This window comes from Arachis ipaensis, chromosome B8 (assembly GCF_059453495.1).
Source record: "Arachis ipaensis isolate K30076 ecotype BB chromosome B8, ASM5945349v1, whole genome shotgun sequence".
Lineage (NCBI taxonomy): Eukaryota > Viridiplantae > Streptophyta > Magnoliopsida > Fabales > Fabaceae > Arachis > Arachis ipaensis.
The window spans coordinates 98,325,610-98,351,714 of record NC_142443.1 but is presented as its reverse complement, the minus strand read 5'-3'; the positions used below and the strand labels follow the sequence as shown (position 1 = coordinate 98,351,714).

The 26,105-nt window shown below is 38.1% G+C and overlaps 1 protein-coding gene and 1 non-coding gene across 2 annotated transcripts; both read left to right on the top strand.

The window, feature by feature from the left end:
- The first annotated feature begins 413 nt into the window (after positions 1–413).
- LOC148548960 (uncharacterized) lies at positions 414–23,006 on the top strand. Its single transcript, XM_088496803.1, has 3 exons — positions 414–629; positions 10,671–11,217; positions 22,744–23,006. Exons 1-3 carry the CDS (start codon positions 414–416, stop codon positions 23,004–23,006), a joined length of 1,026 nt encoding a protein of 341 aa, XP_088352929.1.
- LOC148548961 (small nucleolar RNA R71) lies at positions 6,367–6,474 on the top strand. Its single transcript, XR_015898737.1, has one exon. It is a non-coding gene; the product is annotated as a small nucleolar RNA R71 (small nucleolar RNA).
- Positions 23,007–26,105: the final 3,099 nt, after the last annotated feature.

Below are 26,105 nucleotides of genomic sequence, written 5' to 3'. Positions count from 1 at the left end.
TCAACTAGAATACTCCTCTAATTAAGGTTGATCAACCAATCAATCCCTATGGGATTCGACCTCACTCTATTGTGAGTTTTTACTTGACGACAATTCGGTATACTTGTCGAGGGGAATTTTGTAGAGATACAAGATTTCTAGCATCAAGTTTTTGGCGCCGTTGTCGGGGATCGATTTTGTATTGACAATGATTAAATTGGAGGATAACTAGATTGAACATTTTTCTTTTCTTTTGTTAATTAAGTTTCAATTTCAGCTGTTTACTTTTATTTTCTGCAATTTGAGTTGTTTATCTTTATTTCTTTACTTTTTAGCACACTAATCCACTAATTGTTTGATCAATTGCATTAACCAAGCTAACTATAAATCTTAGTGGACTTTCCACTGGTTGTTTTCCTGTGTTTGCTGAGTGTATGACAGATAGAAGAGGAGAAACTTCAACCTCTTTTGATAGTGAACCTGAGAGGACCTTCCTTAGACTAAGGAGGGAATTAAGAGGGAAGAAAGCTATTGGTGCAGAGGAAGAAGAGGAGGACTTAGATATGAACATGGTGGATGATATGGAGAACCATCATGAGGAAGAGGTGCATAATCATGCCAGAGAGGGTGTAGCCAATCATGCTGAGCAGGTGATATGCGAAATTGTTACTCTAAGGTTGTAAAATTTTTTGTTCGTTCTCTCCCTGGCAATGGCGCCAATAACTGGTGCATAATACCATGGTCCAAACATAACTTCACAACTTCGCACAACTAACCAGCAAGTGCACTGGGTCGTCCAAGTAATAAAACCTTACGTGAGTAAGGGTCGATCCCACAGAGAGTGTTGGTATAAAGCAAGCTATGGTCATCTTGTTAATCTCAGTCAGGCGGATATCAAATGGTTATGGAGTTTTCGAATAATAATAATAAATAAACAGAAAATAAAGATAAAAATACTTATCTAATTCATTTGGTGAGAATTTCAGATAAGTGAATAGAGATGCTTTCGTTCCTCTGAATCTCTGCTTTCTCGCTGTCTTCATCCAATCAGTCTTACTCCTTTCCATGGCAAGCTTTCTGTAAGGACATCACCGTTGTCAATGGCTACATCCCATCCTCTCTGTGAAAATGGTCCAAATGCTCTGTCACGGCATGGCTAATCATCTAGAGGTTCTCGATCATACTGGAATAGGATTTACTATCCTTTTGCGTCTGTCACTACGCCCAGCACTCGCGAGTTTGAAGTTCGTCACAGCCATCCCTTCCCAGATCCTACTCGGAATACCACAGACAAGGTTTAGACTTTCCGGATCTCAGGAATGGCCATCCATGGGTTCTAACTTATACTACGAAGATACTAATAACTCGGACTCGGTCCCCTTTATTAGATATCTGAGAGATACTCATTCTAGCTTGGTTGCATGTAGAACGGAAGTGTTTGTCTGGCACACGTTCATAAGTGAGAATGATGATGAGCATCACATAATCATCACATTCATCATGGTCTTGGGTGCGAATGGATATCTTAGAAGCGGAATAAGTTGAATTGAATAGAAAATAGTAGTACTTTACATTAAATCATGAGGAACAGCAGAGCTCCACACCTTAATCTATGGAGTGCAGAAACTCTACCGTTTGAAAATACATAAGTGATAATGGTCCAGGCATGGCCAAATGGCCAGCCCCCATGAAAGTCTAAGATCGCATAAAACTGATCAAAGATGATCCAAAGATGTAAATACAATAGTAAAAAGTCCTATTTATACTAAACTAGTTACTAGGGTTCATAGAAGTAAGTAATTGATGCATAAATCCACTTCCGGGGCCCACTTGGTGTGTGCTTGGGCTGAGCTTGAAGTTTACACGTGCAGAGGCTTCTTCTGGAGTTGAACGCCGAGTTGTAACGTGTTTTTGGCGTTCAACTCTGGTTCGTGACGTGTTACTGGCGTTTAACTCCAGACTACAGCGTAGAACTGGCGTTCAACGCCCTTTTGCATTGTCTAAACTCGGTCAAAGTATGGACTATTATATATTACTGGAAAGCCCTGGATGTCTACTTTTCAACGCAATTAGAAGCGCGTCATTTTGAGTTTTGTAGCTCCAGAAAATCCACTTTGAGTGCAGGGAGGTCAGAATCCAACAGCGTCAGCAGTCCTTCTTCTACCTCTGAATCTGATTTTTGTTCAAGTCCCTCAATTTCAGCCAGAAAATACCTGAAATCATAGAAAAACACACAAACTCATAGTAAACTCTAGAAATGTGAATATAACGTAAAAACTAATGAAAACATCCCTAAAAGTAACTAGATCCTACTAAAAACATACTAAAAACAATGCCAAAAAGCGTATAAATTATCCGCTCATCACAACACCAAACTTAAATTGTTGCTTGTCCCCAATCAACTGAAAATCAAATAGGATAAAAAGAAGAGAATATACTATAAATTCCAAACTATCAATGAAACATAGCTCCAATCAGAAGAGCGGGACTTGTAGCTTTTTGCCTCTTGAATAGTTTTGGCATCTCACTTTATCCATTGAGGTTCAGAATGATTGGCATCTATAGGAACTCAGAGTTCAGATAGTGTTATTGATTCTCCTAGTTCAGTATGTTGATTCTTGAACACAGCTACTTTATGAGTCTTGGCCGTGGCCCTAAGCACTTTGTTTTCCAGTATTACCACCGGATACATAAATGCCACAGACACATAATTGGGTGAACCTTTTCAGATTGTGACTCAGCTTTGCTAAAGTCCCCAATTAGAGGTGTCCAAGGTTCTTAAGCACACTCTTCTTTTGCTTTGGACCTTGACTTTAACCGCTCAGTCTCAAGTTTTCACTTGACACCTTCACGCCACAAGCACATGGTTAGGGACAGCTTGGTTTAGCCGCTTAGGCTAGGATTTTATTCCTTTAGGCCCTCCTATCCACTGATGATCAAAGCCTTGGATCCTTTTTTATTTACCCTTGCCTTTTGGTTTTAAGGGCTACTGGCTTTTTGCTCTTGCCTTTTGGTTTTAAGAGCTTTTGGCTTTTTCTGCTTGCTTTTTCTTTTTCTTTCTATTTTTTTTCGCTATTTTTTTTTCTTTTCTATTTTTGTCTGCAAGCTTTTGTATTCACTGCTTTTTCTTGGTTTAAGAATTATTTTTATGATTTTTCAGATTATCAAATAACATGTCTCCTGTTCATCATTCTTTCAAGAGCTAACATATTTAACATTCTTAAACAACAACTTCAAAAGACATATGCACTGTTCAAGCATTCATTCAGAAAACAAAAAGTATTGTCACCACATCAATATAATTAAACTAAGTTCAAGGATAAATTCAAAACTCATGTACTTCTTGTTCTTTTGAATTAAAAATATTTTTCATTTAAGAGAGGTGATGGATTCATATTCACTACTTTAAGGCATAGACACTTAAATACTAATGATCATGTAATAAAGACACAAACATAGATAAACATTTAACATAAGAAAACGAAAAACAGAAAATTTAAGGACAAGGAATGAGTCCACCTTAGTGATGGTGGTGTTTCCTTCTTGAGGAACCAATGATGTCCTTGAGCTCTTCTATGTCTCTTCCTTGTCTTTGTTGCTTCTCCCTCATTGCTCTTTGATCTTCTCTAATTTCATGGAGGATGTTGGAGTGCTCTTGATGTTCCACCCTTAGTTGCTCCCAATAATCGTGTGGAGGAAAATGTATCCCTTGAGGTATCTCAGGGATCTCTTGATTTGCAGTCAAATGTTCTACCACTGAGCTATAGACCCTTGAGATGAATCTCTCCATCTCCTATGACTTGGAGGTGGAAGTTTTGGCTTCCCTTTCCTCTTTCTAGAGGTTTCTCTGGTCTTAGGTGCCATCAATGGTTATGGAAAAACAAAAAAGCTATGCTTTTACCACACCAAAATTAGAATGTTGCTCGCCCTCGAGCAAAAGAAGAAAGAATAGTAGAAGAAGAAGAAGATATGGAGGAGATGGAGGGATGTGTGTATTCGGCTATATGGGTGGGCTTGGGTGGGAAAGAGATTTTGAATTTTGAAGGTAGGTGGGGTGTATGGATGTGAGTGGTGAATGGAGAACAGAAGGGATGACTGTGAATGGAGAGAGAGGGTGATATAGGATTATGAGGAGGTAAGGTGAGTGGAGGTATGTGGGGATCCTGTGGGGTCCACAGATCCTGAGGTGTCAATGATTTACATCCCTGCACCAATTAGGCATGTACAATGCCTTTGCATGCAATTTTGGCGTTTAAACGCCGAATTGATGCTTGTTCTGGGCGTTCAGCGCCCAGATGCAGCATGTTTCTGGCGTTGAACGCCAGTTCTATGCTTGTTTCTGGCGTTCAGCGCCAGCTTTCCTCAGTGTTCATTCCTGGCATCTGAACGCCAGGATGCTGCTTGTTTTAGGCGTTCAACGCCAGATCCATGCTCTGTTCTTGCATTGAACGCCAGCTAGATGCTCCTTACTGGCATTTAAACGCTAGTAAGTCCTTCCTCCAAGGTGTGATTTTTCTTCTGCTGTTTTTAATTCTGTTTTTAATTTTTGTATTTATTTTGTGACTCCACATGATCATGAACCTAATAAAACATGAAAGAACAATAAAATAAAAATAAAATTAGATAAATAAAAATTGGGTTGCCTCCCAACAAGCGCTTCTTTAATGTCAATAGCTTGACAGTGGGCTCTCATGGAGCCTCACAGATGTTCAGAGCATTGTTGAGACTTCCCAACACCAAACTTAGAGTTTGGATATGGGAGTTCAACACCAAACTTAGAGTTTGGTTGTGGCCTCCCAACACCAAACTTAGAGTTTGACTGTGGGGGCTTTGGTTGACTCTGCAGTGAGAGAAGCTTTTTATGCTTCTTCTCCATGGGTACAGAGAGAGATCCTTGAGTTTTAAACACAAGGTTGTCCTCATTCAATTGAAGGATCAATTCTCCTCTGTCCACATCAATCACAGCTCTTGCTGTGGCTAGGAAGGGTCTTCCAAGAATGATAGATTCATCCTCATCCTTCCCAGTATCCAGGATTATGAAATCAGTAGGGATGTAAAGGTCTTTAACCTTTACTAACATGTCCTCTACTTGTCCATAAGCTATTTTCATGGATTTGTCTGCCATTTCTAATGAGAAATTGGCTTCCTGTACCTCAAGGGTTCTTAGTTTCTCCATTACAGAGAGTGGCATGAGGTTTATTCCTGACCCAAGGTCACACAGCCTTCTCAAAGGTCATGGTGCCTATGGTACAAGGTATTAAGAACTTTCCAGGATCCTGTTTCTTCTGAGGCAATGTCAGTTGATCCAGATCACTCAGTTCATTGATGAGCAAGGGAGGTTCATCTTTCCAAGTCTCATTACCAAATAATTTGGCATTCAGCTTCATGATTGCACCAAGGTACTTGGCAACTTGCTCTTCAGTAACATCCTCATTCTCTTCAGAAGAAGAATACTCATCAGAGCTTATGAATGGCATAAGGAGGTTCAATGGAATCTCTATGGTCTCTAGATGAGTCTCAGATTCCTTTGGTTCCTCAGAGGGAAACTCCTTATTGATCACTGGATGTCCTAGGAGGTCTTCCTCACTGGGATTCATGTCCTCAACCTCCCTTATAGGTTCGGCCATGGTAATTAATTCAATGGCCTTGCACTCTCCTTTTGGATTCTCTTCTGTATTGCTTGGGAGAGTACTAGGGGGGTTTCAGTGATTCTTTTACTCAGCTGGCCCACTTGTGCTCCCGAATTTCTAATGGAGGACCTTGTTTCATTCATGAAACTCACAGTGGCCTTAGATAGATCAGAGACTAAATTTGCTAAATTAGAGGTATTTTGTTCAGAGTTCTCTGTCTGTTGCTGAGTGGATGATGGAAAAAGCTTGCTATTGCTAAACCTGTTTCTTCCACCATTATTAAAGCCTTGTTGAGGCTTTTGTTGATCCTTCCATGAGAGATTTGGGTGATTTCTCCATGAGGGATTATAGGTGTTTCCATAGGGTTCACCCATGTAATTCACCTCTGCAATTGCAAGATTCTCAGGATCATAAGCTTCTTCTTCAGAAGATGCCTCTTGAGTACTGTTGGATGCAGCTTGCATTCCATTCAGACTCTGAGAAATCATATTGACTTACTGAGTCAATATTTTATTCTGAGCCAATATGGCATTCAGAGTATCAATTTCAAGAACTCCCTTCTTCTGAGGCGTCCCATTACTCACAGGGTTCCTCTCAGAAGTGTACATGAACTGGTTATTAGCAACCATGTCAATGAGTTCTTGAGCTTTGCAGGCGTTTTCTTTAGGTGAATGGATCCACCTGCAGAAGTATCCAATGACATCTTAGCTAATTCAGACAGACCATCATAGAATATATCCAGGATGGTCCATTCTGAAAGCATGTCAGAAGGACACTTTTTGGTCAGTTCCTTGTATCTCTCCCAAGCTTCATAGAGGGATTCACCTTCTTTCTGTCTGAAGGTTTGAACATCCACTCTAAGCTTACTCAGCTTTTGAGGAGGAAAGAACTTGGCTAAGAAAGCCTTGACCAGCTTATCCCAAAAGTTCAGGCTATCTTTGGGTTGAGAATCCAACCACACTCTAGCTGTGTCTCTTACAGCAAACGGAAAAAGCATAAGCCTGTAGACCTCGGGGTCAACCCCATTGGTCTTAACAGTATCACAGATCTGCAAAAATTCAGTTAAGAACTGAAAAGGATCTTCAGATGGAAGTCCATAAAACTTGCAGTTCTGCTGCAACAGAGAAACTAATTGAGGTTTCAGTTCAAAATTGTTTGCTCCAATGGCAGGAATGGAGATGCTTCTTCCATGTAAATTGGAATTAGGTGCAGTAAAGTCACCAAGCATCCTCCTTGCATTATTATTATTTTCGGCTGCCATCTCCTCTTCTTGTTCAAAAATTCCTATAAGGTTGTCTCTGAATTGTTGTATTTTAACTTCTCTTAGTTTCCTTTTCAGAGTCCTTTCAGGTTCAGGATCTGCTTCAACAAGAATGTTCTTGTCCTTGCTCCTGCTCATATGACAAAGAAGGGAATAACAAAGAAAATATGGAATCCTCTATGTCACAGTATAGAGATTCCTTTGTGAGTAGAAGAAAAGAATGTAATGTAAGGAAAGAAAAGAGAGAAGAATCCAAACACAAGGGTGAGGAGAGCAGAGATATGAGATGAAGAGAAGTGTTAGTAAATAAATAAATAAATAGAAGAGGATGGGAGAGAGAAGTTTTCAAAAATAATTTTCGAAAAAGAGTTAATGATTTTCGAAAATTAAGATAAAATTAAAATTAAAATTAAAATTAAAAATTGAAACAATTAATTAATTAAAAAGAATTTTTGAAAAAGTGGGAGGTATTTTTGAAAGTTAGAGAGGGATAGTTAGTTAGGTAGTTTTGAAAGAGATAAGAAACAAATAAAAAGTTAATTAGTTAGTTGAAACAAATTTTGAAAATCAAATTTTAAAAGATAAGAAGCTAAGAAGTTAGAAAAGATATTTGAAAGAGATATGATATGAAAAGGTATGATTAAAAAGATATGATTTTGAAAAAGATAAGATAAAAAGATATTTTTGAAAAGATATGATTGAAATTAGTTTTGAAAAAGATTTGATTTTTAAAATCACAATTAATGACTTGATTCACAAGAAATCACAAGATATGATTCTAGAACTTAAAGTTTGAATCTTTCTTAACAAGTAAGTAACAAACTTGAAATTTTTTAATCAAAACATTAATTGTTGATGATATTTTCGAAAATATGATGTAAAATTAAGAAAAAGATTTTTGAAAAAGATTTTTAAAATTTTCGAAAATAAATAAGAAAAATGAAAAAGATATGATTTTTGAAAAAGATTTTTGAAAAAAGATAAGATTTTTAAATTGAAAATTTGATTTGACTCATAAGAAACAATTGAATTTTAAAAATTTTTGAAAAAGTCAATCCAAATTTTCGAAATTTATGAGAGAAAAAAAAGGAAAGATATTTTTTTATTTTTGAATTTTAAATGATGAGAGAGAAAAACATGAAAAATGATGCAATGCATGAAAAATTTGGATCTAAACATGTGATGCATGCAAGAACATTATGAATGTCAAGATGAACACCAAGAACACTATGAATGTCAAGATGAACATCAAGAACTTATTTTTGAAAAATTTTCAAGAAAAGAAAACATGCAAGACACCAAACTTAGAAATTTTTCATGTATAGACACTATGAATGCAAGAATGCATATGAAAAACAAGAAAAGACACAAAACAAGAAAATATGAAGATCAAACAAGAAGACTGGCCAAGAACAACTTGAAGATCATGAAGAACACTATGAATGCATGAATTTTGGAAAAAATGCATAAAGAATTTTTAGAAAGAATGCAATTGACACCAGACTTAAAAATTGACTCAAGACTCAAACAAGAAACACAAAATATTTTTTATTTTTATGATTTTAAAATTTTTTTTTGTATTTTTCGAAAATTAATGTGAAAAAAAGAAAAATAAGGATTCCAAAATTTTTAATATGAATTCCAGGAATCTTGCACTCTTAGTCTAAAGCTCCAATCCGAGGGTTAGACATGGCTTAATAGCCAGCCAAGCTTTAGAAGATACAAATCAGTCATACAATAACAAATTTTATTAGCAACAACTAGCTTGCTCTTGTAATGATGACTTGGGAGCCTCAGTCCAAATGAATTTAGACGTGGCTCTAAAGCCAGCCAGGCTTCTACATGCTTCATGAAACACTAGAATTCATTCTTAAAAATTCTAAAGAAAAATATATTTTTATTTTTTTGAAAATAATTTTTTTTCGAATATTAATTGGGAAAAACGAAAAAGAAGAAAATATTTTTGAAAAATTTTTGAAAACTTTTTGAAAATAAAATAAGAAGAAAATTATCCAATCTGAGCAACACGATGAACCGTCAGTTGTCCAAACTCGAACAATCCCCGGCAACGGCGCCAAAAACTTGATATGCGAAATTGTTACTCTGAGGTTGTAAAATTTGTTGTTCGTTCTCTCCCTGGCAATGGCGCCAATAACTGGTGCATAATACCATGGTCCAAACATAACTTCATAACTTCGCACAACTAACCAGCAAGTGCACTGGGTCGTCCAAGTAATAAAACCTTACGTGAGTAAGGGTCGATCCCACGGAGATTGTTGGTATGAAGCAAGCTATGGTCATCTTGTTAATCTCAGTCAGGAGGATATCAAATGGTTATGGAGTTTTCGAATAATAATAATAAATAAACAGAAAATAAAGATAGAAATACTTATGTAATTCATTGGTGAGAATTTCAGATAAGCGTATAGAGATGCTTTCGTTCCTCTGAATCTCTGCTTTCTCGCTATCTTCATCCAATCAGTCTTACTCCTTTCCATGGCAAGCTTTCTGTAAGGGCATCACCGTTGTCAATGGCTACATCCCATCCTCTCTGTGAAAATGGTCCAAATGCTCTGTCACGGCATGGCTAATCATCTGGAGGTTCTCGATCATACTGGAATAGGATTTACTATCCTTTTGCGTCTGTCACTACGCCCAGCACTCGCGAGTTTGAAGTTCGTCACAGCCATCCCTTCCCAGATCCTACTCGGAATACCACAGATAAGGTTTAGACTTTCCGGATCTCAGAAATGGCCATCCATGGGTTCTAACTTATACCACGAAGATACTAATAACTCGGACTCGGTCCCCTATATTAGACATCTGAGAGATACTCATTCTAGCTTGGTTGCATGTAGAACGGAAGTGTTTTTCAGGCACGCGTTCATAAGTGAGAATGATGATGAGCGTCACATAATCATCACATTCATCATGTTCTTGGGTGCGAATGTATATCTTAGAAGCGGAATAAGTTGAATTGAATAGAAAATAGTAGTACTTTGCATTAAATCATGAGGAACAGCAGAGCTCCACACCTTAATCTATGGAGTGCAGAAACTCTACCATTTGAAAATACATAAGTGATAATGGTCCAGGCATGGCCGAATGGCCAGCCCCCATGAAAGTCTAAGATCGCATAAAACTGATCAAAGATGATCCGAAGATGTAAATACAATAGTAAAAAGTCCTATTTATACTAAACTAGTTACTAGGGTTTATAGAAGTAAGTAATTGATGCATAAATCCACTTCCGGGGCCCACTTGGTGTGTGCTTGGGCTGAGCTTGAAGTTTACATGTGCAGAGGCTTCTTCTGGAGTTGAACGCCGAGTTGTAACGTGTTTTTGGCGTTCAACTCTGGTTCCTGACGTGTTATTGGCGTTTAACTCCAGACTGTAGCGTAGAACTGGCATTCAACGCCCTTTTGCGTCATCTAAAATCGGCCAAAGTATGAACTATTATATATTACTGGAAAGCCCTGGATGTCTACTTTCCAACGCAATTGGAAGCGCACCATTTTGAGTTCTGTAGCTCCAGAAAATCCACTTTGAGTGCAGAGAGGTCAGAATCCAACAGCATCAGCAGTCCTTCTTCTACCTCTGAATCTGATTTTTGCTCAAGTCCCTCAATTTCAGCCAGAAAATACCTGAAATCACAGAAAAACACACAAACTCATAGTAAAGTCCAGAAATGTGAATTTAACATAAAAACTAATGAAAATATCCCTAAAAGTAACTAGATCCTACTAAAAACATACTAAAAATAATGCCAAAAAGCGTATAAATTATCCGCTCATCAGCAGGAGAGAAGAGTTCTAGACTCTTACATTGACCCAAACCCAGGAAATTGTAGAAGCAGCATTCTAAAACCAACCATTCATGCCAATAACTTCGAGCTAAAGCCTCAACTCATCACTCTTGTCCAAAACAACTGTTCATTTGGAGGTAGTTCCCAAGAAGACCCCAATCAACATTTAACCACATTCTTGAGAATATGCGATACTGTAAAGTCTAATGGTGTTCATCCTGACACCTACAGATTGCTTTTGTTTCCCTTTTCTCTAAGGGATAAGGCATCTAAATGGCTAGAATCCTTTCCTAAGGAGATTTTGACAACTTGGGAAGATGTGGTGAACAAATTTTTGGCAAGGTTTTACCCTCCCCAAAGAGTTAACAAATTGAGGGCTGAGGTACAAACATTCACGCAACAAGATGGTGAAACTCTCAATGAAGCATGGGAGAGATACAAGGAGCTGACAAGGAAGTGCCTTCCTAACATGTTCAATGAATGGGTACAGCTACACATTTTCTATGAAGGCCTGCCACAAGAGTCAAAGAAGGCCTTAGATCACTGATGAGCGGATAATTTATACACTTTTTGGCATTGTTTTTACATAGTTTTTAGTATGATTTAGTTAGTTTTTAGTATATTTTTATTAGTTTTTAAATAAAAATCACATTTCTGGAATTTACTATGAGTTTGTGTGTTTTTCTGTGATTTCAGGTATTTTCTGGCTGAAATTGAGGGACCTGAGCAAAAATCTGATTCAGAGGCTGAAGAAGGACTGCAGATGCTGTTGGATTTTGACCTCCCTGCACTCAAAATTAATTTTCTGGAGCTACAGAAACCCAATTAGTGCGGTCTTAATTGCGTTGGAAAGTAGACATCCAGGGCTTTCCAGAAATATATAATAATCCATACTTTGCCCAAGTTTTGACGACGCAAACTGGCGTTCAAATGCCAACTTCCTGTCCTATTCTGAAGTTAAACGCCAGAAACAGGTTGCAAACCAGAGTTAAATGCCAGAAACAGGCTACAACCTGGCGTTTAACTCCAAAAAGAGTCTCTATACATGAAAGCTCAATGCTCAGCCCAAACACACACCAAGTGGGCCCAGAAGTGGATTTCTACATCATTTACTTATCTTATGTAACCCTAGCTACTAGTTTAGTATAAAACCTACGGTTAGTGATTTATTTTATATCTCTGGTTAGTCTTTGAATAATTTGATGTTCAGAGATCACGTTTAGGGGCTGGCCATTCGGCCATGCCTGGACCTCCATCACTTATGTATTTTCAACGGTAGAGTTTCTACACACCATAGATTAAGGTGTAGAGCTCTGCTGTTCCTCATGAATTAATGCAAAGTACTATTGTTTTCTTATTCAATTCAAGCTTATTCCTATTCTAAGATATTCACTTGCATTTCAACTTGATGAATATGATGATCCGTGACACTCATCACTATTCTCAACCTATGAACGCGTGCCTGACAACCACTTTCGTTCTACCTTGGATTGAGCATTTATCTCTTAGCCTCCTGGTTCACGATCAGAGTCTTCATGGTATAGGCTAGAATTAATGGTGGCCATTTCTGAGATCCGGAAAGTCTAAACCTTGTCTGTGGTATTCCGAGTAGGATCTGAGAAGGGATGACTGTGACGAGCTTCAAACTTGCGAGTGTTGGGCGTAGTGACAAACGCAAAAGGATCAATGGATCCTATTCCAACATGATCGAGAACCGACAGATGATTAGCCGTGCAGTGACAGCGCATTTGGACCATTTTCACTGAGAGGACGGGAAGTAGCCACTGACAACGGTGATGCCCAACATACAGCTTGCCATGGAAAGGAGTATGAATGATTGGATGAGGGCTGTAGGAAAGCAGAGATTCAGAAGGAACAAAGCATCTCCATACGCTTATCTAAAGTTCTTACCAATGAATTGCATAAGTATCTCTATCCTATTTTATATTTTATTTATATTTTAATTATTAAAACCTCATAACCATTTGAATCTGCCTGACTGAGATTTGCAAGGTGACCATAGCTTGCTTCAAGCCGACAATCTCCGTGGGATCGACCCTTACTCACGTAAGGTTTATTACTTGGACGACCCAGTGCACTTGCTGGTTAGTTGTGCGAAGTTGTGAAGAAGAATTGAGATTATGATAGTGCGTACCAAGTTTTTGGCACCATTGAGATCACAATTTCGTGCACCAAGTTTTTGGCGCCGTTGCCGGGGATTGTTCGAGTTTGGACAACTGACGGTTCATCATGTTACTCAGATTAGGTAATTTTATTTTAATTTTAAGCTTTTTGTTTTTATTATTTTTATTTTCAAAAAAAATTTTTCAAAAAAAAATTATTCTATGTTCTTCAGAATTTTCAAGAATGAATTCTAGAGTTTCAGATGATGCTTTTATCATCACAAGAACTAGTTGATTCTCATCAATTTGGCTGTTATATGTAATGTCCTGCTGAAGCTTGGCTAGCCATTTCTAATCTTTTTAGACTGAAGCTTTAGACTAACATTGCATGATTCCTGGAATTCTTATTAAAAATTTTGAAATTCTTATTTTTCTTTTCCAAATAATTTTCGAAAAATACAAAAAAATTAATAAAATCATAAAACCAAAAATAATTTGATGTTTCTTGTTTGAGTATAGTGTCAATTTTTAAGTTTGGTGTCAATTGCATCTTTTTAACTTTTCTTAAAATTTTCGAAAACTCATGCATGGTGTTATTCATGATCTTCAAGTTGTTCTTGATGATCTTCTTTATTTGATCTTTGCATTTTCATGTTGTGTTTTTTTTTTCTTGTTTTTCATATGCATTTTCAATTTCTTAGTGTCTAAACATTGAAAATTTCTAAGTTTGGTGTCTTGCATGTGTTTCTTTTCTTAAACATTTTCAAAAACATGTTCTTGATGTTCATGTTGACACTCAAAGTTTTCTTGGTGTTCATCTTGACATTCAAAGTGTTCTTGCATATTTTTCTTGTTTTGATTCACAATTTCCATGTTTTGAGTCATTTTTGTGTTTTTCTCTCTCATAAAAATTCAAAAATAAAACAAATATCTTTTCCTTTTTCTACTCATAAATTTCGAAAATTGGGTTTGACTTAGTCAAAAAATTTTTAAAACTTAGCTATTTCTTATGAGTCAAGCCAAATTTTCAATTGTAAAAATCCTATCTTTTCAAAACTTTTTCAAAAATCAAATCTTTTTCATTTTTTCTTTCATATTTTCGAAAATTTCAAATTGATTTTCAAAATCTTTTTCTTATTTTTGTTTCATATTTTCGGATTTAGTGCTAGCATTCAATTTTTAGATTCAAAAATTTCAAGTTGTTACTTGCCTATTAAGAAAAGTTTCAATCTTTAAATTTCAAAATCATATCTTTTAGTTTCTTATTAGTCAAGTAATCAACTTTAATTTCAAAAATCAAATCTTTTTAATTTCCTTTTCAAATCTTTTTCAAAAAATTTTCAATCATATCTTTTTCAAAACTTAATTTCAAAATCTTTTCTAACTTCTTATCTTTTCAAATTTGATTTTCAAATCTTTTCAATTAACCACTTGACTTTTTGTTTGATTTTAAAAAGTTTTCTATTTCAATCATATCTTTTTCAAAATCACCTAACTACTTTTCTCTCTCTAATTTTCGAAAATCACTAACCACTTTTTCAAAAATCTTTTTAATTAATTGATTTATTTAATTTTCAAATTTTATTTTATTTCTTCCCTTAATTTTCGAATACTAACCAATAATTAAAATAAAAACAAAAATATTTTTCTTTTATTTTAATTTAAAATTCAAATTATCTCCCTCTCTGTGTTCGAATTTTTCTCTTCTCCTTCTTCTATTCTTCTCTTCTTCTACTCACATAAAGAAATCTCTATACTGTGACATAGAGAATTCCTCTTCTTTTCTGTTCTCTTCTTTTTCATATGAGCAGGAACAGGGATAAAGACATTCTTATCGAAGCTGATCCTGAACCTGAAAGGACTCTTAAGAGAAAACTAAGAGAAGCTAAAGCACAACCCTCTGGAGAGGACCTGTGATGAGCGGATAATTTATACGCTATTTGGCATTATTTTTAGTATGTTTTTAGTAAGATCTAGTAACTTTTAGGGATGTTTTTATTAATTTTTATGTTAAATTCACATTTCTGGACTTTACTATGAGTTTTGTGTGTTTTTCTGTGCTTTCAGGTATTTTCTGGCTGAAATTGAGGGACTTGAGCAAAAATCAGATTCAGAGGTTGAAGAAGGACTGCTGATGCTGTTGGATTCTGACCTCCCTGCACTCAAAGTGGATTTTCTGGAGCTACAGAACTCCAAACGGCACGCTCTCAACGGCGTTGGAAAGTAGACATCCAGGACTTTCCAGCAATAGATAATAGTCCATACTTTGCCCGAGTTTAGATGATGCAAAAGGGCGTTGAACGCCAGTTCTACGCTGCAGTCTGGAGTTAAACGCCAGAAACACGTCACGAACCAGAGTTGAACGCCAAAAACACGTTACAACTTGGCGTTCAACTCCAAAAGAAGCCTCTGCATGTGTAAACTTCAAGCTCAGCCCAAGCACGCACCAAGTGGGCCCCAGAAGTGGATTTATGCATCAATTACTTACTTCTGTAAACCCTAGTAGCTAGTTTAGTATAAATAGGACTTTTTACTATTGTATTTACATCTTTGGATTATCTTTTGATCTATTGATCACGCTTGGGGGCTGGCCATTCGGCCATGCCTGAACCTTCATTACTTATGTATTTACAACGGTAGAGTTTCTGCACTCCATAGATTAAGGTGTGGAGCTCTGCTGTTCCTCATGATTTAATGCAAAGTACTACTGTTTTTCTATTTAATTCAACTTATTCCACTTCTAAGATATCCATTCGCACCCAAGAACATGATGAATGTGATGATTATGTGACGCTCATCATCATTCTCACTTATGAACGCGTGCCTGACAAACACTTCCGTTCTACATGCAAACAAGCTAGAATGAGTATCTCTTAGATATCTAATATAGAGGACCGAGTCCGAGATATTAGAATCTTCATGGTATAAGTTAGAACCCATGGATGGCCATTCCTGAGATCCGGAAAGTCTAAACCTTGTCTGTGGTATTCCGAGTAGGATCTGGGAAGGGATGGCTGTGACGAACTTCAAACTCGCGAGTGCTGGGCGTAGTGACAGACGCAAAAGGAGGGTGAATCCTATTCCAGTATGATCGAGAACCTCCAGATGATTAGCCGTGCCGTGACAGAGCATTTGGACCTTTTTCATAGAGAGGATGAGATGTAGCCATTGACAACGGTGATGCCCTATATAAGGCTTGCCATGAAAAGGAGTAGGAATGATTGATGAAGACAGCAGGAAAGCAGAGGTTCAGAGGAACGAAAGCATCTCTATACGCTTATCTGAAATTCTCACCAATGATTTACATAAGTATTTCTATCTTTATTTTCTGTTTATTTAGTATTATTATTCGAAAACTCCATAACCATTTGATATCCTCCTGACTGAGATTTACAAGATGACCATAGCTTGCTTCATACCAACAATCTCCATGGGATCGACCCTTACTAACGTAAGGTTTTATTACTTAGACGACCTAGTGCACTTGCTGGTTAGTTGTATCGAAGTTGTGACAAATTATGAATTAAGATTAGAGCACCAAGTTTTTGGAGCCATTACCAGGGATCACAATTCCGTGCACCAACCTGACAGAAATTTTTGAAAAAGAAGGAGACATGGCCGAACCCAATAACAATAGTGGAGATGCAAGGAAGATTCTTGGTGACTTTATTGCACCCTCTTCTAACTTCTATGGAAGAAGCATCTCAATTCCTGCAATTGGAGCAAACAACTTTAAGCTTAAGCCTCAATTAGTTTCTCTAATGCAGCCAAATTGCAAGTTTCATGGACTTCCAATAGAAGATCCTCATTAGTTTTTAGCTGAATTCTTGCAAATCTGTGACACTGTCAAGACCAATGGAGTTGATCCCGAGGTCTACAGGATTATGCTTTTCCCTTTTGCTGTAAGAGACAGAGCTAGAACATGGTTGAATTCACAACCTAAGGAAGGCCTGAACTCTTGGGAAAAGCTGGTCAGTGCTTTCCTGGCCAAATTCTTTCCACCTTAAAAGATGAGCAAGTTTAGAGTGGAAATCCAAACCTTCAAACAAAAGGAAGGTGAGTCCCTCTATGAAGCTTTGGAAAGATATAAGCAACTGATCAAAAGGTGTCCTACTGACATGTTTCCAGAGTGGAGCATCATAAGTATATTCTATGATGGTTTGTCTGAGTTGTCAAAAATGTCATTGGACCATTCTGCAGGAGGATCTCTTCACGTGAAAACCCCTGCAGAAGCTCAGGAACTCATTGAAATGGTTGCAAATAACCAGTTCATGTACACCTCTGAGAGGAATCCTGTGAACAATGGGATGCCTCAGAAGAAGGGAGTTCTTGAAATTGATACTCTGAATGCCATATTGGCTCATAACAAAATATTGACTCAGCAAGTCAATATGATTTCTTAGAGTCTGAATGGATTGCAAGCTGCATCCAACAATACTAAAGAAGCAACTTCTGAAGAAGAAGCTTATGATCCTGAGAACCCTGCAATGACATAGGTGAATTACATGGGAGAACCCTATGGAAACACCTATAATCCTTCATGGAGGAATCATCCAAATTTCTCATGGAAGGATCAACAAAAGCCTTAACAAGGCTTCAACAATAATGGTTGAAGAAATAGGTTTAGCAATAACAAGCCTTTTCCATCATCTTCTCAGCAACAGACAGAGAATTTTGAACAGAGCCATTCTGGCCTGGCAACCATAGTCTCTAATCTATCCAAGACTATACTAAGTTTCATGAATGAAACAAGGTCCTCCATTAGAAATTTAGAGGCACAGGTGGGTCAACTGAGTAAAGAAGATTACTGAAACTCCTCCCAGTACTCTCCCAAGCAATACAGAAGAAAATCCCAAGAGAGAGTGCAAGGCCATAACCATGACTAACATGGCCGAACCTGGAGAGAGTGAGGAGGATGTGAATCCCATTGAGAAAAGCCTCATGGGACGTCCTCTGGATAGAAAGGAGTTTCCTTTGAGGAACCAAAGAAATCTGAGGCTCATACAGAGACCATAGAGATTCCATTGAACTTTCTTCTGCCATTTATGAGCTCTGATGAATATTCATCCTCTGAAGAGGATGAAGACATCACTGAAGAGCAAGTTGCTAAATATCCAGGAGCAATCATGAAGCTGAATGCCAAGTTATTTGGTAATGAGACTTGGGAGGATGAACCCCCCTTGCTCACCAATGAACTGAATGCATTAATGAGGCAGACATTACCTCAGAAGAAACCGGATCCCGAAAAATTCTTCATACCTTGAACCATAGGCACCATGACCTTTGAGAAGGCTCTGTGTGACCTGGGGTCAGGGATAAACCTCATGCCCTTCTCTGTAATGGAGAAACTGGAAATCTTTGAGGTACAAGCTGCAAGAATCTCACTAGAGATGGCAGACAAATCAATGAAACAGGCTTATGGACTAGTAGAGGATGTGCTAGTAAAGGTTGAAGGCCTTTACATCCCTGCTGATTTCATAATCCTAGACACTGGAAAAGATGAGGATGAATCCATCATCCTTGGCAGACCTTTCCTAGCCACAACAAAAGCTGTGATTGATGTTGACAGAGGAGAATTGGTCCTTCAGTTGAATGAGGACTACCTTGTATTCAAGACTCAAGGTTCTCCTTCTGTAACCATGGAGAGGAAGTATGAAAAGCTTCTCTCAATACAGAGTCAAACAAAACCCCCACATTCAAACTCTAAGTTTGGTGTTGGGAGACTACAACCAAACTTTAAGTTTAGTGTTGGGAAGCCACAACCAAATTCTAAGTTTGGTGTTGAGAGGCCCCAACCCTGCTCTGATTATCTATGAGGCTCTATGAGAGCTCATTGTCAAGCTATTGACATTAAAGAAGTGCTTATTGGGAGGCAACCCAATGTTATTTAATTATATCTATTTATTTTCCATTGTTATTTTATGTTTTCTTTAGGTTGATGATCATGTGAAGTCACAAAAATAACTGAAAAATCAAAAACAGAATGAAAAATAGAATAAAAAATAGCTCACCCTGGAAGAAGAGTTTACTGGCATTTAAACACCAGTAAGAAGTAGCAGACTGGCGTTTAACGCCAGAAAGAAGCATCAAGCTGGCGTTTAATGCCAGAAACAGGCACCAGACTGGCGTTTAACGCCAGAATAGAGCATCTAATTGGCGTTTAACGCCAAGAATGGGAGAAAAGCTAGCGTTAAATGCCAGAAACAAGTAGCAACCTGGCGTTTAACAGCAGAAGTGCACTCTAAGGGCGTTTTGCACGCCTAAATAGAGCAGGGATGTTAAGTCCTTGACCCCTCAGGATTTGTGGACCACACAGGATCCCACCTACGCCACCTCTCTCTCTCTCTCTCCCACCTTTTCATAACACCCTTCCTTAAATACCCTTCACCAATCACCTCACAATTCAAATTCAAACCCTATTTCCCCCCCCCCCACCAAACCCAACCCTAATACACAAAACCTAACTTTCCCCCTACCCCTATATAAACCCCTCACCACTCCTTCATTTTCACACATAACAACCACTACTTCTACCCCTTGGCCGAACCACATATCTCCCTCCATCTCCTCAAATTTCTTCTTCTTCTACTACTTTCTTTCTTCTTTGCTCGAGGACAAGCAAACCTTTTAAGTTTGGTGTGGTAAAAGCATTGCTTTTTATTTTACCATAACTATTTATGGCACCTAAGGCCAGAGAAACCTCTAGAAAGAGGAAAGGAAAGACAAAAGCTTCCACCTCTGAGTCATGGGAGATGGAGAGATTCATCTCAAAGGTCCATCAAGACCACTTCTATGAAGTTGTGGCCAAGTCATCTATACCCTATGCAATTCAGCTAGAATTGTCATAGAGGGAGACATCCTCATTGAAGAGGACAAGCTCATCACTAAAAAGAGGATGGAGCAAACAAGAGAGCCCACTCATGGACCTCAACAAGAGCATGAGGAAGCTCCTCATCATGAAATCCCTGAGATGCCTTAAGGGATGCATTTTCCTCCATAAAACTATTGGGAGCAAATCAACACCTCCCTAGGAGAATTGAGTTCCAACATGGGACAACTAAGGGCGGAGCACCAAGAGCATTCCATCCTCCTCCATGAAATTAGAGAAGATCAAAGAGCTATGAGGGAGGAGCAACAAAGGCAAGGAAGAGACATAGAGGAGCTCAAGAGAACCATTGGTTCTTCAAGAGGAAGGAGACGCCACCCACATTAAGGTGGACCCGTTCCTTAATCTCCTTGTCTATTTATTTTTTCTGTTTTCATTCTCTATGCTTTATGTTTATTTATGTTTGTGTCTTTATTACATGATCATTAGTGTCTAGTGTCTATGTCTTAAAGCTATGAATCTTCTATGAATCCATCATCTCTCTTAAATGAAAAATGTTCTAAAAACAAAAGAACAAGAAGTACATGATTTCGAATTCATCCTTAAAATTAGTTTAATTATTTTGATGTGGTGACAATACTTTTTGTTTTTTGAATGAATGCTTGAACAATGCATATGTCTTTTGAATTTGTTGTTTATGAATGTTAAAATTGTTGGCTCTTGAAAGAATGATGAAAAAGGAGAAATGTTATTGATAATCTGAAAAATCATAAAATTGATTCTTGAAGCAAGAAAAAGCAGTGAAGAACAAAGCTTGCGAAAAAAAATATGGCAAAAATAAAAGAAAAAAAAGAGAGAAAAAGAAAAAGCAAGCAGAAAAAGCCAATAACCCTTTAAACCAAAAGGCAAGTGTAAAAAGGATCCAAAGCTTTGAGCATCAGTGGATAGGAGGGCCTAAAGGAATAAAATCCTGGTCTAAGAGGCTAAACCAAGCTGTCCCTAATCATGTGCTTGTGGTGTGAAGGTTTCAAGTGAAGAGCTTGAGACTGAGCGGTTAAAAGTCGTGATCCAAAGCAAAAAGAGTGTGCTTAAGAACCCTGGACACCTCTAATTGGGGACTCTAGCAAAGCTGAGTAACAATCTAAAAAGGTTCACCCAGTTACGTGTCTGTGGCATTTATGTATCCGGTGGTAATACTGGAAAACAAAGTGCTTAGGGCCACGGCCAAGACTCATAAAGTAGCTGTGTTCAAGAATCAACATACTGAACTAGGAGAAATAATAACACTATCTAAATTCTGAGTTCCTATAGATGCCAATCATTCTGAACTTCAAAGGATAAAGTGAGATACCAAAACTGTTCAGAGGCAAAAAGCTACTAGCCCCGCTCATTTAATTGGAGCTAAGTTTCATTGATATTTTGGAGTTTATAGTATATTCTCTTCTTTTTATCCTATTTAATTTTTAGTTGCTTGGGGACAAGCAACAATTTAAGTTTGGTGTTGTGATGAGCGGATAATTTATACGCTTTTTGGCATTGTTTTTACATAGTTTTTAGTATGATTTAGTTAGTTTTTAGTATATTTTTATTAGTTTTTAAATAAAATCACATTTCTGGACTTTACTATGAGTTTGTGTGTTTTTCTATGATTTCAGGTATTTTCTGGCTGAAATTGAGGGACTTGAGCAAAAATCTGATTCAGAGGCTGAAGAAGGATTGCAGATGCTGTTGGATTCTGACCTCAATTGGCGCACTCTCAATTGCGTTGGAAAGTAGACATCCAGGGCTTTCCAACAATATATAATAGTCCATACTTTGCCCGAGTTCTGACGACGCAAACTGGCGTTCAAACGCCAACTTCCTGCCCTATTCTGAAGTTAAACGCCAGAAATAGGTTGCAAACCAGAGTTAAACGCCAGAAATAGGCTACAACCTGGCGTTTAACTCCAAAAAGAGTCTCTACACATGAAAGCTCAATGCTCAGCCCAAGCACACACCAAGTGGGCCCGGAGGTAGATTTCTACATCATTTACTTATCTTATGTAACCCTAGCTACTAGTTTAGTATAAAAACTACTGTTAGTGATTTATTTTATATCTCTGGTTAGTCTTTGAATAATTTGATGTTCAGAGATCACGTTTAGGGGGTTGGCCATTCGGCCATGCCTGGACCTCCATCACTTATGTATTTTCAACGGTAAAGTTTCTACACACCATAGATTAAGGTGTGGAGCTCTGTTGTTCCTCATAAATTAATGCAAAGTACTATTGTTTTCTTATTCAATTCAAGCTTATTCCTATTCTAAGATATTCACTTGCACTTCAACTTGATGAATATGATGATCCATGACACTCATCACTATTCTCAACCTGTGAACGCGTGCCTGACAACCACTTGCATTTTACCTTGGATTGAGCGTTTATCTCTTAGCCTCCTGGTTCACGATCAGAGTCTTCATGGTATAGGCTAGAATTAATGGTGGCCATTCTTGAGATCTAGAAAGTCTAAACCTTGTCTGTGGTATTTCAAGTAGGATCTGGGAAGGAATGACTGTGACGAGCTTCAAACTCGCGAGTGTTGGGCGTAGTGGCAGACGCAAAAGGATCAATGGATCCTATTCCAACATGATCGAGAACCGACAGATGATTAGCCGTGCAGTGACAGTGCATTTGGGCCATTTTCACTGAGAGGACAGGAAGTAGCCACTGACAATGGTGATGCCCAACATACAGCTTGCCATGGAAAGGAGTATGAATGATTGGATGAGGGCTGTAGGAAAGGAGAGATTCAGAAGGAACAAAGCATCTCTATACGCTTATCTGAAGTTCTTACCAATGAATTGCATAAGTATCTCTATCCTATTTTATATTTTATTTATATTTTAATTATTAAAACCTCATAACCATTTGAATCTTCCTGACTGAGATTTGCAAGGTGACCATAGCTTGCTTCAAGCCGACAATCTCCGTGGGATCGACCCTTACTCACGTAAGGTTTATTACTTGGACGACCCAGTGCACTTGCTGGTTAGTTGTGTGAAGTTGTGAAGAAGAATTGATATTATGATAGTGCGTACCAAGTTTTTGGTGCCATTGAGATCACAATTTCGTGCACCAATTACTCTTTAGGAGGCTCTCTCAACAAGAAGAAGACAATTGAAGAGGCTATAGATGTCATAGAAACGGTGGCCAACAATGAATATTTCTATGCCTCTGATAGAAGCACTAATAGAGGGGTGATGGAGTTGAATCACATGGATGCAATACTAGCTCAAAACAAGATGATCACTAAGCAATTGGCAGACCTCACTAAGCAGATAGAGAGGAATCAAGTTGCAGCAATCCACACTCAACCACCAGCACAAGAAGCGTTCAATACATAGGAAGGAGGTGACTGGGAGCAAGCCAATTACATTGGAAATTCATCAAGACAAGCCTATAATCCATACTCCAAAACCTACAACCCTGGTTGGAAGAACCATCCAAACTTTGGGTGGGAAAACCAGCAAAACCAAAACCAAGATCATAGACCTCACGGCTCCAACCATTACAGCAACTCCACCTACCAACAAACCAACCAAAGACCATATCAAACCACAAAAAACACTTCTTCCCAGCCATCATATTTAACCTAAAGTAACCATTCTCAACCCCCCAATTCTAACCCACCATCACCATATGAGGATAGACTCTCCCGGATTGAGACCTTGCTTGAAAATCTTTGCAAGGAGGTTCAAGATAACAGAACATTCAAGAATGAAGTAAGGGCAAGTATGAAGAATCAGGGAGATACCATCAAGAAGCTTGAATCTTAAGTAGGATACCTGTCTCAGTAATTTCCTAAGTCTACTGATAGCTTCCAAAGTGATACTGAGAAGAACCCAAGAAGAGAGACAAAAAATGTGAGATGGGAAGAATGCAAAGCAATCACTATAAGAGATGAGGAAATCCTGGAGGAAGAAATCTGCAAGCACCCTGGTGCACGAAATTGTGATCTCTGGTAATGGCTCCAAAAACTTGGTGCTCTAATCTCAATTCATAATTTGTCACAACTTCGATACAACTAACCAGCAAGTACACTGGGTCGTCCAAGTAATAAACCTTACATGAGTAAGGGTCGATCCCACGTAGATTGTTGGTATAAAGCAAGCTATGGTCACTTTGTAAATCTCAGTCAGGCGGATAATAATTGATTATGGAGTTTTCAAAAATAATACTAATTAAACAGAAAATAAAGATAGAAACACTTATGTAATTCATTGGTGAGAATTTCAGATAAGCGTGTAGAGATGCTTTCGTTCCTCTGAATCTCTACTTTCCCGCTGTCTTCATCCAATCAGTCTTACTCCTTTCCATGGCTGGCTTTATGCAAGGGCATCACTGTTGTCAGTGGCTACATCCCCTCCTCTTGTGAAAATGGTCCAAGATGCCCTGTCATGGCACAGCTAATCATCTGAGGTTCCCGATCATGCTGGAATAGGATTCACCCTCCTTTTGCGTCTGTCACTACGCCCAGCACTCGCGATTTTGAAGATCGTCACAGTCATTCAATCATTGAATCCTACTCGGAATACCACAGACAAGGTTTAGACTTTCCGGTCTCTTGAATGCCGCCATCAATCTAGCTTACACCACGAAGATTCTGATTAAGAGATCTAAGAGATACTCATTCAATCTAAGGTAGAACGGAAGTGGTTGTCAGGCACGCGTTCATAGGGAATGATGATGATTGTCACGTTCATCACATTCAGGTTGAAGTGCGAATGAATATCTTAGAAGCGGAACAAGTTGAATTGAATAGAAAACAGTAGTACTTTGCATTAATCTTTGAGGAACAGCAGAGCTCCACACCTTAATCTATGGAGTGTAGAAACTCTACCGTTGAAAATACATCAGTGAAGAAGGTTCAGGCATGGCCGAGAGGCCAGCCCTCAAACGTGATCTAAGATAGCATACAACTGATCAAAGATCAAAAGCTGATAGATACCTAATACAATAGTAAAAGGTCCTATTTATAATAAACTAGCTACTAGGGTTTACAGAAGTAAGTAATTGATGCATAAATCCACCTCCGGGGCCCACTTGGTGTGTGCTTGGGCTGAGCTTAAGTGTTGCACGTGTAGAGGTCCTTCTTGGAGTTGAACGCCAGCTTTTGTGCCAGTTTGGGCGTTCAACTCTGGTTTTGGCTCCTTTTCTGGCGCTGGATGCCAGATTTGGGCAGAAAGCTGGCGTTGAACGCCAGTTTACATCATCTATTATTAGCCAAAGTATGGACTATTATATATTTCTGGAAAGCCCTGGATGTCTACTTTCCAACGCAATTAGAAGCGCGCCATTTCGAGTTCTGTAGCTCCAGAAAATTCACTTTGAGTGCAGGGAGGTCAGAATCCAACAGCATCAGCAGTCCTTCTTAAACCTCTGAATCTGATTTCTGCTCAAGTCCCTCAATTTCAGCCAGAAAATACCTGAAATCACAGAAAAACACACAAACTCATAGAAAAGTCCAGAAATGTGAATTTAACATAAAAACTAATGAAAACATCCCTAAAAGTAACTAGATCCTACTAAAAACATACTAAAAACAATGTCAAAAAGCGTATAAATTATCCGCTCATCACAACACCAAACTTAAATTGTTGCTTGTCCCCAAGCAACTGAAAATCAAATAGGATAAAAAGAAGAGAATATACTATAAATTCTAAACTATCAATGAAACATAGCTGCAATCATATGAGCGGGACTTATAGCTTTTTGCCTCTTGAATAGTTTTGGCATCTCACTTTATCCATTGAGGTTCAGAATGATTGGCATCTATAGGAACTCAGAGTTCAGATAGTGTTATTGATTCTCCTAGTTCAGTATGATGATTCTTGAACACAGCTTCTTTATGAGTCTTGGCCGTGGCCCTAAGCACTTTGTTTTCCAGTATTACCACCGGATACATAAATGCCACAGACACATAATTGGGTGAACCTTTTCAGATTGTGACTTAGCTTTGCTAGAGTCCCCAATTAGAGGTGTCCAGGGTTCTTAAGCACACTCTTTTTTTTGCTTTGGACCTTGACTTTAACCGCTCAGTCTCAAGTTTTCACTTGACACCTACACGCCACAAGCACATGGTTAGGGACAGCTTGGTTTAGCCGCTTAGACCAGGATTTTATTCCTTTAGGCCCTCCTATCCACTGATGCTCAAAGCCTTGGGATCCTTTTTATTTGCCCTTGCCTTTTGGTTTTAAGGGTTATTGGCTTTTTGCTCTTGCCTCTTGGTTTTAAGAGCTTTTGGCTTTTTCTGCTTGCTTTTTCTTTTTCTTTCTATTTTTTTTCGCCTATTTTCTTTTTTTTTTTCTGCAAGATTTGTTCTTTGCTACTTTTTCTTGCTTCAAGAATCATTTTTATGATTTTTCAGATTATCAAATAACATGTCTCCTAGTCATCATTCTTTCAAGAGCCAACATATTTAACATTCTTAAACAACAACTTCA

What these genes read in the sequence shown, in the direction of transcription:
- LOC148548960 (XM_088496803.1), top strand. Translation starts at nt 414, where the DNA reads ATGACAGATAGAAGAGGAGAAACTTCAACCTCTTTTGATAGTGAACCT. An exon ending in TAGCCAATCATGCTGAGCAG is followed by an intron (nt 630 to 10,670) that starts GTGATATGCGAA and finishes GCTCATCAGCAG; the next exon opens with GAGAGAAGAGTTCTAGACTC. An exon ending in GTCAAAGAAGGCCTTAGATC is followed by an intron (nt 11,218 to 22,743) that starts ACTGATGAGCGG and finishes CGTGCACCAATT; the next exon opens with ACTCTTTAGGAGGCTCTCTC.